At 37.9% G+C, this 10610-nt stretch overlaps 2 protein-coding genes and 1 pseudogene across 2 annotated transcripts in view; 2 read left to right on the forward strand and 1 right to left on the reverse strand.

Moving 5' to 3' along the window:
• Positions 1-1177: 1177 nt before the first annotated feature.
• Positions 1178-3457, forward strand: LOC107669462 (uncharacterized). Its single transcript, XM_016461701.1, has 2 exons — positions 1178-1347; positions 1644-3457. The coding sequence occupies exon 2, from the start codon at positions 1647-1649 to the stop codon at positions 2988-2990; it is 1344 nt and encodes a 447-aa protein (XP_016317187.1). The 5' UTR covers positions 1178-1347; positions 1644-1646; the 3' UTR covers positions 2991-3457.
• An 839-nt stretch (positions 3458-4296) lies between these two features.
• LOC107669461 (uncharacterized) lies at positions 4297-7196 on the reverse strand (annotated as a pseudogene).
• A 1322-nt stretch (positions 7197-8518) lies between these two features.
• LOC107669411 (uncharacterized) overlaps positions 8519-10610 on the forward strand; it is a 3336-nt gene continuing 1244 nt past the window's right edge. Inside the window, exons 1-3 of the mRNA XM_016461617.1 lie at positions 8519-8653; positions 9397-10102; positions 10205-10276. Coding sequence (XP_016317103.1) covers positions 9403-10102; positions 10205-10276 — 772 coding nt within the window. The 5' untranslated portion in view covers positions 8519-8653; positions 9397-9402. The remainder of the gene's footprint in view (positions 8654-9396; positions 10103-10204; positions 10277-10610) is intronic.

Consider the following 10610-nt stretch of genomic DNA (forward strand, 5'->3'; position numbering starts at 1 on the left):
GATTCGCATGAACGGTATATGAGTGGAGCTGAGCGGAGCGCACACACATAGAGCGGATAATACGCAGAGCATCACACCACGTGAAGGTGAAACCTGAGCGGTGAACTAATTTTCGGCAGCCGAAATTTCGGTGCATCTCTAATTATCCTTTTTTCCGACATCAGAAATAGATATTATATAATAGATGCTTTTTTGAACATTTTAGCAATTTAAAAATATTAAAAAAGGATTTTTTACACGGCACCCCTGCTCTCGACAGACGGCACCCCGGTTGGGAAACACTGGTTTAGAGCATAAGAAAAAAAAAGGAAAAATTTCTCATTTTTGAAAAATTATATTTTATTCATATGTTATGCTATGTCCTCTGTAGAGGACACCAGGAGACAGTTTTTCTAAAAAATAAAATGACATGAATAGACATGAAAAGGCAAAAACAATGGGATTTTTAAAAAAATCACCAATCAATTTTTGTTTTAGGTTTTTTTTTCTTCCACACTTTTTCTATCAAGGATGATTCAACTAGGTTATGCTGCACACTGGTGGTGGTTGAGGAGAGACCCCCATATGATTGTAAAGCGCTTTGGGTGTACAACAATACACAATAAAGCTCTATATAAATGCATCATTCATTCATTCATTCATGCAGGTGTTGTATGATGAGGTAAGTCTCAGTTTTAGCGGATTTGACTCTTAATTTAGAAGATAGAATTAATATTTTCATTGCAATATATGGTTTTTGCTTTCTTGAACACGCGTGCTTGTGTAATGCAAGAAAAACACCAGTTGATCCTGATGAATAAGGTCGAATAAAAGGCTCTTGATAGATGTTATGCACTAATTTAAATCGCTGTTAACAACAATATTTACTTCTGATGCGTTGTTTATTCACTTTAATCGTGTTGAACGCAGTTTGGGCTGTAGAGTGCCGTACCGTCCATCACCACTATGTGTCGCTGTAGGCGAGTTTGTGATGTGGCTAATGTTCTGATGTAGTTTTTTTTAATGAATTATTTAGCTTATATCTTAATATATCACGAATGAGGTTCATGTCTGGAGTATGTCTCACAACTGAGACAAAATAAGTACAACTGTAAGTCCTCACAGACTGAGACATTCTCATTAATCATACTATAACAGAGAAACAAAACTATAAATTAATAAAAATAAAATACATTCATACATCCGGACATCGTGAACTACCTCGTATTTGGTCTGAGTGCATACACCATTACTCAGTTCAAATGCTACAAATCCCTAGATGCTTACGAACAATTCTGCAGTGGCTGGGTGCAAGATCTGCTAAGCCACAGGCCTGCAAACTGTGATTTCACAGTCGTACTTGCAAAGGTAAGGTGTCAACTCTTATTTTTGTTAATTATTCAATTAAACCAATCAAAATTAAAATACTCAGCTATGTGAATGTTTGTGTCATGGGCAATTGGCTTACTTAATTGGATTATTAATAAAAAGAAATTAGCTATGATCTTTCAGCCTCGTTTGAAAACCATAGGTTTTACAACTTTCAGTGGGAAGATGATTAGTATTTTGTGATGAGTAGACATTGATGTGCCCCTGCAGTTACTCATCTATTGTTGACTTATTTATTACACAACACCCTTAATTACATTTCTTTTGTTCAACAGGTAATGCACTCGCAGCGCCTAAGTGAGGCACCTCTGAAGGCTTGGGTTATCATCAGCTCCACTGGTGAAGTTTCCTCAGCCCATTGTACATGCATGGCGGGTGTTGCAGAGACATGCACTCATGTTGGGGCCCTGCTTTTCAAAGTGGAAGCAACTGTTAGGTGCAGGGAAATGAGAACTGTCACTGACAAACCTGCATATTGGATCTTACCAAGTAATGTAAACAAAGTACATTCTGAGGTAGGCCACCAGATTGACTATACTTCTGCTTCTGCCACACGAAAATCACTAAACTGTCTTCTTAATGCTGAGACTGTTAGCAGGCCTGGTTGGAGGACTTGTGCCAGGAAGCTCACTACACCACCACCAACACACTCAGAGTTATCACAATTCTATGCAGATCTTCATAAAACTGATGGCAAATCTGCTATACTGAGTGTGCTGCCACAATATTGCGAAGAGTTCAAGGATCCTGTGCAGCCTGTCACAAATATTCAATCCCTTCTCTGTCTACGTGACACTAGTCTTGATGAATGCGATTTCACAATTGTGGAACAGCACTGCCAGGCGAAAAAAAAACAAGCTTATGTTTCAGAACAACCGGCTGAACAAATCGAAAAGACTACACACACACAGCATAAATCTTCTTTTTGGTTTGCTGCTCGAGCAGGCAGAATCACTGCCTCTAATATGCATGCTGTTTATGCTACTGATGTCAGGTCACCAGCTCTGTCAACTATAAAAAAGATTTGCTATCCACAGGACAGCAAATGTATCACAGCCGATCTTACCTGGGGTACAACACATGAAGAGGATGCAAGGAAGGCCTACATTCAAAAAAACAAGGGACAACATGATAACCATCACGTGTCAGCATGTGGGTTTTTCATAAACCCCACATTCCCTGAAATTGGAGCATCACCTGATGGCGTAGTGACATGCACTTGCTGTGGTAAAGGCTGCGTTGAGATCAAGTGTCCATCAAAGCACAAAACTAACACCATCCCGGAGGCATGTTTGGCCAAAGACTTCTACCTCGAACTTGTAGATGGAAAAGTACAATTAAAACAAAGCCACCAATATTACACACAAGTCCAAACACAAATATTTGTGACAAATAGTAACTACTGTGATTTTGTGGTTTGGACACTCAAAGACTGTGTCATTCTGCGAATAGATCCAAACCCAGAGTTTTGGAGGGCACGCCTACAGAAGGCACAACAATTTTTCATTGCAGTTTCCCTCCCTGAGATAATTGCACAACACTTCACCAAAAAGGTCTCTAGAACATCTTTGCCTCTAGGAGAAATCCAACAGAATAATGTGAGAAAGACCAGTAACAGGTAAAAAACTGAATGCAAAGAAACAAAAACAGCTCTGGTGTCTCTGTAATGGACCTGAAGAGAAAGGAGACATGGTGGCATGTGATAATGAGAACTGTAGGGTCCAGTGGTTTCATCTGAGCTGTGTTGGACTTGAGGAGGCCCCTGCAGCAGATGATGTCTGGTTTTGCCTGGCTTGCATCACAAGTAAATGTGGTTTGTAGTTCATTCAAAAAAGAAATTTCTCTCATCATTTACGCCACCCTCATTCCATCCCCTATGCACATGACTTACTTTCTGCAAAAAAAGTGATGGACTTTACTAAAAATATTTTTTTCTTAAAAATATGTACATTGGAGATGGAATGAGGGTGAAGTAAATGATGAGAGAAATTTCATTTTTAGATCAACTGTAAGTGGTTATTTTGCACAATGTTGTGTTACAAACATTGCACCTGAGTTCAAAGTTATTACTTTGATTACAATTTATGGCTTCGGACCAAAACTGTGATTTTTATTTTATTTTATTTTTTTGCTTATTTAATTTGTACTTTGTATTTTATTATATTTTTATTTTTGATGAATAACATGTTTGTTTTGCTTATTGTAAGGTAATTCTATAACAATTATATATTTATGCAATTTTTTTGCTCACTTTACAATTTATTTTGCACATTATTACACAAGTGTTACAAACATTACATCTGAGGAGTAAGCTATGTAGTACTACTGATTACAATGCCCGGTGTGTGTCCAAAAATGTCATTTATTTCATTTGTATTTTATATTTGATTTCATGTATTTAAATGGTTAACAGGACTTTAAGTAATTTTTGGTTTGGTAATTGTATTACAATATTTATGAATTTTTGCTCAATTCTTGTTTTTGAAGAAATAAGCTTTTGCTAATGTCATTTCAAACTTTTATTATGTTTGATTCATGTATAGAAAGTTGTATAAAACCGTTCAGTCAAGCATTAAAGAATGTTTTTTCATCAAAAACGTTGTACAAACTGTTCAATGTAAAGCACACAAATTCACATGGCTACAATGTTTAAAGGAATAGTTCACCCAAAAATGAAAGTTGTCATCATTTACATACCCTCATGTTGTTCCAAACCTGTATGAGTTTCTTTCTTCAGCTGAACACAGAAGATGATATTTTGAAGAATGTTGGTAACCAAACAGTTGATGGTAGTAATCCACTTCCATAGTAGGAAAATAAAAATACTATAGAAGTCAATGGGTACCATCAACTGTTTGGTTACCGACATTCTTCAAAATATCATCTTCTGTGTTCAGCTGAAGAAAGAAACTCATACTGGTTTGGAACAACATGAAGGGGGGTAAATGAGAGAATTTTCATATTTGGGTGAACTATTCTTTTAAGTAATTACTGTACAACACTTGGACACGTTTGTTAGCGCACAGCAAACTGTAACAACTTTGTCTAAAAATGTAACATTTTCATCTTCACAGGGAAGAACCATACTGATAGGAATTGTTGATGACAGGATTTTGTATTTGTTTCTTACAACACCAATGATTCTCTCCACATGTGTCCTCAGGTGAGCGATGCGTCTCGTTTCCTCTACATCCTTCGCTTCCAGCTGCTGTTGTCCCTTTGTAAATGCTGGAACTTTTACTTCAGCACACATCAATCCCACACTCTCTTTTTTTATGTCAAACCCTCGATCCGCTAATACCAAGTCACCTGGCAGTAATTTGTCCAGAAATCCACAGTTCTCAGTAATCCGTTTGTCACTGGTGCGCCCACCCCATCCTTTGGAGATGAAAGAAATTACTCCTTGTGGAGTAATGCTTATTAGGTATTTCAGAGTGTGACTGTGCTTGTAACTTGAAAATGTCTGTGCCCTTGCCTGAAGATTTGAGGGTCGTTCAATAAAAACGTCAAAGCAGTCCACAATGGCAGCAACGCGATTTCCAAATGCCTCCACAAACTGGTGTGGCATACTGACTCGCAAACTCTCTCTGTCTGGCCAGTGCACAAGTGGAGACAAGCGGGAATACAAAACACTCAGTTTCCTTAAAGGCAGCACTAACAGTATCTCTGTGTACACTGAATAGATGGGCTATGTTGAATTGGCAGATCCAACCTGAGACGCATAAAGGTGAGAAGAACCATCTGAAAAGGTGTAACTTTTTTTTTTCCTTGAGGCAGAAATGGCATGATGTGGCACAATAAAACCTGAAAGATGGCATAACTCGGAAGAGCAGTGTAATATTTTACTTTAACATCGTCATCTTTAAAAAAAATCCTCTGTTATTTTGTGTTTATTAAGTGCTTTCTTCAGCTGTCTGTTTTCATTTAGTAGTAGATTTATTTCATCATGTCTAGACTGACAGAGCTCACATTCCTGTACTCCGTGGTCATAAGGATTTTGTACTGGGTCATCATCCTGTCGTGTCCGCTCCCTTTCCTCCACGTCCTGTTGTCTCACCTCCCTTTCCTCCACGTCCTGTCGTGTCCGCTCCCTTTCCTCCACGTCCTGTCGTGTCCGCTCCCTTTCCTCCACGTCCTGTCGTCTCACCTCCCTTTCCTCCACGTCCTGTCGTGTCCGCTCCCTTTCCTCCACGTCCTGTCGTGTCCGCTCCGTTTCCTCCACGTCCTGTCGTCTCACCTCCCTTTCCTCCACATCCTGTCGTCTCACCTCCCTTTCCTCCACGTCCTGTCGTGTCCGCTCCCTTTCCTCCACGTCCTGTCGTGTCCGCTCCCTTTCCTCCACGTCCTGTCGTGTCCGCTCCCTCTTCTCCATTTCCTGTCTCACCTCCTCCATTACCTGCTGTCTCACCTCCACTTCCTCATTGAAAATCTGTTAAAGAGTGAACATTTTTTTTTATTGAACTTTCAAAATTAAAAATATCCAGCAAGTTCACAAGACATTTAACAATTGTAACTTTTTGAAACATTAACATTTTAAAACACAGCAATAACTTTCAAATTTTGAAATTAAAATTAAAGGGCATCCAAAACATTTTAAATTCATATAATAGTGGCACTGTTTTTAGGCTTTTTGATTTTTTTTTACTAAACTTTATATATTCTAAATAAACTTACAAAGATGTTTGGAATGTAGCAAAATTGGGTTTTGAGTTACATGTAGTCTGATGAAAATAAAAATGTCCTTAAAAAAGGACAATATTTTTCTTTTGGAAAAGTTGTGTTCATATACCATGTTGCATCTTAAACAATAAAATGCATCTTCTCTTTCAGTTGTACCTCTTCATCATCTTGTGCTTTCTCCACTGCTTCACTTTGCACCCTGTCATCCACTTTCTCTCCTGTCTGGACTCCAGACCTCCCATGTCTCCTTAAGTGACGTGCAAACCTGCTTTTGGTCTGAAACTTTCACTTCATGTGGGCCCAAAAGCAATGATATACCATGTTACATCTTAAACAATAAAATGCATCTTCTCTTTCAGTTGTACCTCTTCATCTTCTTGTGCTTTCTCCACTGCTTCACTTTGCACCCTGTCATCCACTTTCTCTCCTGTCCGGACTCCAGACCTCCCATGTCTCCTTAAGTGACGTGCAAACCTGTTTTGGTCTGAAACTTTCACTTCATTGTGGCCCAAAAGCAAAGATGGTGCCCAGTCAGGATGGGTGTCAAACATTTCATACGCTGGCTGTCCTATACGCATAGAAATTTCATATGTTATACATGCTGATGGAAACCTTTACATCATTGCAGCAGTATCTCAAGCTGAAAGAAGACCCTAACAAAAATGAACCATGGTTTTACCACAATTAAAATATGTCAGCGCCATTGGTTTTTCTCAAGATGCACAGCAGTTTGGTGTTTTTTTTCTATGCGTTTTTTTTTTTTTTTATAACAGCTGCTTACATAACCTAATTTTAACTAAGGCCTACTCCTGGCTTAAACTAAGCCCTGTCTGTGAAACAGGACCAAAAAGTTCGTACTTCATAACGTCATAAGACCTGGTTTTTGAGGAAATTTCAAAACAAAAAGCAAATCATGGGACTCGCCTGATTGAAAATGCAGAGAACACACTTTCATTGACTTAGAGATGTTGCTATAACTTATGTCTTTTCGTCTTGTTGCCGCAATCCACGCCATGCGACGTCTTCTCGTAACCTCCTCAACATGTTTTCCTTTGCGTTGTTTACAAGTTGGAAAATGGAAAAAACGTATCCAATTGTTCAGTTTTTTTCCTGAACGATTGTGTGACTTGCTATTGCAGTTTTTAATGCAGCAGGAATTGCCACAGTAAAAATGGAACGTGGCAGCGACGTTGACACAACGTAAATGTGTTTGTTGGGTCGTTACCTCCTCAACATGGTTTCCTTCGCGTTGTTTACAAGTTGGAAAATGGAAAAAACTTATCCGATTGTTCAGTTTTTTTCCTGAACGACTGTGTGACTTGCTGTTGCAGTTTTTAATGCAGCAGGAATTACCAACCATAACGATATTTTCCAAAATCGCAAAAGAAAGTCAAAACACCGCATCAAACACACTAGCAGAAAATAAGCGCGATCCTTTAAATATGGCGTCTACCAACAAGGTTACCCAGAATTCAACGCGACGTGACGTCACATTCGTATTCTCTATATAAGTAAACAATTTACAAGAAAGTCCTCCAAATGTTCTCCAAATGTCACCATGTCCCAAGTAATAGATGGAAAAATAAATATTCTTTATTTTATCCAATTACATACTTCAGTCCAAAATGAATTAACCAAGTTACAATGAAGAAATAAGTGTTCAACAGATTCTAGTACTGTTGTACCTACAGAGCAGTTTGGTGCTTTTCATTATAACGAAGTACTTTTAAACAGTTCTTTGCCATTTTTATTTTATTTTATTTGTATTTATTTTAGTACCATACCATAAGTGTATTGACAGGGTTGTTATTGTTTCTCACATATGTATTAATGCCATTTGTGTTCGCACCGTTCTTGTGAGATTTGCTCCCGATTTGTGGTTTATTTAGTACGCTCATGTTTCACCTCAGATTGTATAAATCTTTCGCCTTTCACTAAAGATTTCTGTGGGGCGGAGCACAATGAGTAATTTCTAATTTGTTGTTGTCGTGCATTAATGCGGGGCTTTTTCACTTTGTTTAATAACAGAATGATAAAATGGTTTGTTTCTGAAGTGAACTTACTAAAAGTGCTGTGGGCTCTTTTTTGTATGTTGGATGAATTTGTTCAGTGTAGTATTTTCGTAATATATGGCAACTGAACAAATTAAAAGCTTCTTTTCCATTAGAGGCATCTCTTGTCATATGTCTGTAAAATGAAAACTTTTGTTTCTCCCCGTCGGGGAATCGAACCACGGTCTCCGGCGCGGGAGGCCAACAAGGTTAAGCTTAACCTCCCTTAACTTTTCCCATTCATTTTATATGGTAGTGCTTAACACTACGGATGCAGTATATTTGTAGCCACACGTAGACTTCATGGCGCTGTTTCGTCTTTTCCGTGGCGGGGAATTTAAGAAGTGCGGTGTCATCTGTCAATCATTCGTGTTCGTAGTGGAGGAGGGGAGACCCGTTTTACGATCGGAGAGGTATTTGTTTACAGAATTGCCAGATCAAAAAAACTTTTGTTTTGTACAACAAATATTTACTGTCTAAACTACCTTAAGACAGATTTTACCTATGGTGACTGCTGTTTTTAAATAACGCAATTAAGCTGACAAACCGAGAATGTAAGTTGAATGCTATACTTTAGCAACACTAACTTATTGTATTGCACATACATTATCATTAATATATTTTATAATTTAAATTGCATGTATATTATGTAATCGTATTGTTAATTGTGTTGAATGGTTTGTGACGTTAGGAAACAGTAAACCAAACTAATAAAAATACAGTAAACCAAACTATTATAAAGATAAAAACTCATATAATACAGCTGTTATTTTATAAGAGTATCTTTGTTTGTAAAGGTGAATGTTTCATCATTGATCTCTTACTATGTTCTTAAATAAAATGTTTAAAAAATATATGTATGTTAACAGTGCAGTATGATGTAGTACTGATAATGTAATTAATATATATTACACACACATTTAAATTACAAAAAAAAATCATTACAAAAAATGTGTGTGCAATTTAGTGGTATAATATATGAATAACATGTTATTATGAAAAATTGGATAATTAAACACAATAATAGTCTGTGAAAGAGGATATTGTGAAATATATTAAACAATAAATGTTGTGTTTTCATGGAATATTGCAAAATAAATAGATACATTTATTTATTGATACATTTATTTAATAAATTATGAATTACATTATTTAATTATTTCAGAATAAACTGTTACATTTAATTGTTGTTTTATTTATTAAGAAATAAAATCATTTAAATCAGAATAGAAGTGTGTTAATTAATTGTGTTAATGCAACAGACCATTAACACTAATCAGCTCTTTGTGTACAGCAGAGCAGGATGAAGGTGAAAGTGATATTCCCAGGCAAGATCAAAGTGTGCTTCAGGAAAGGACCAACTGGATATCTGAGACAAGATCCCTCAGATGAAGCCAAGAGGATCAAAGACAACCCCAATCTCCAGGACAAATCAGCCCCTCAAAGGGAAGACAAGGTCAAGGAGAATGCCCGCTCTGTTGTCTTCATGAGAGGAGGAGATGTGTCAGACAGACAGGAGGTGCTGGGAGAGTATGTGCTTCAGTTTGGAAAGTACAAAGGCAAGTCATTCCGGTGGCTACTAGAGAATGATGTAGGCTATACCATGTTCTTGACTAAGAAGGTTGAGGAGGAGGAGAGAGCCGGACAGTTTAAACCAGAGGGTCCCAAGAAGGACAGCCTACTTTCATTTCTTGAGTACAGTAGAAGCTTCCAGGAAATCGAGGACCTCATAAAGTATTTAGCTGGAAGATCAGTGGCACCACCTGTGAGAAATGAAGATGACAACTTGGTTGGCTTTGGGATTAATGCAGACAAGACTTGGAGGGATATTTGGGAGAGCAGAGCAGATGGATATGCTGCATTCATCCTCCAGAAACAGTGTGTTCCAGGCAGCAAAATGTATCGGCTGCAGCAGTACCTCACTCAGAAAAAGAGCCAGCTTCAGAGTGTTTCAGAGGAACTTGCTTCCGCTGGCCTTGCAGCATCTGCCTCTCATCCTCCAGGTTTGTTGACAGTACAGTTGAGTATATATTAGGTCAAACTGAAATATGTAAATGTAGGATGACATATTATTCGCATCTTTGCTTTTATGCTTTGTTTCACAGAAATGGAGGATGATGAAGAATTGGAGAGAATGATGCTTTCTATATCCCCATCCAAACTCCAAGGCCAACTGAGTAAGAAAACCTTACACACACACACACACACAGGTTTGTTTTTGTGAAAAGTGGGGACATCCCATAGGCGTAATGGTTTTTATACTGTACAGACCGTATATTCTATTGCCCTACACCAACCCTACCCCTAAACCTACCCCTCACAGGAAACTTTGTGCTATTTCAGATTTTCAATACACTCCATTCTGTGTGATTTATAAGCGTTTTGAAAAGTGGGGACATGGGGTAATGTCCTGAAAAGTCACCTTCTCCTTGTAATACCTATGTCATACCTTTGTCATTATACAAATTTATGTCCTCATTTGTCACAAAAACGCGCGCACACACACACACA

Source organism: Sinocyclocheilus anshuiensis, unplaced genomic scaffold, assembly GCF_001515605.1.
Source record: "Sinocyclocheilus anshuiensis isolate Anshui unplaced genomic scaffold, SAMN03320099.WGS_v1.1 scaffold96, whole genome shotgun sequence".
Classification (NCBI taxonomy): Eukaryota; Metazoa; Chordata; class Actinopteri; order Cypriniformes; family Cyprinidae; genus Sinocyclocheilus; species Sinocyclocheilus anshuiensis.

Excerpts from the sequence above, each read along its gene's own strand:
- LOC107669462 (XM_016461701.1), top strand. The coding sequence starts at position 1,647 with ATGCACTCGCAGCGCCTAAGTGAGGCACCTCTGAAGGCTTGGGTTATC.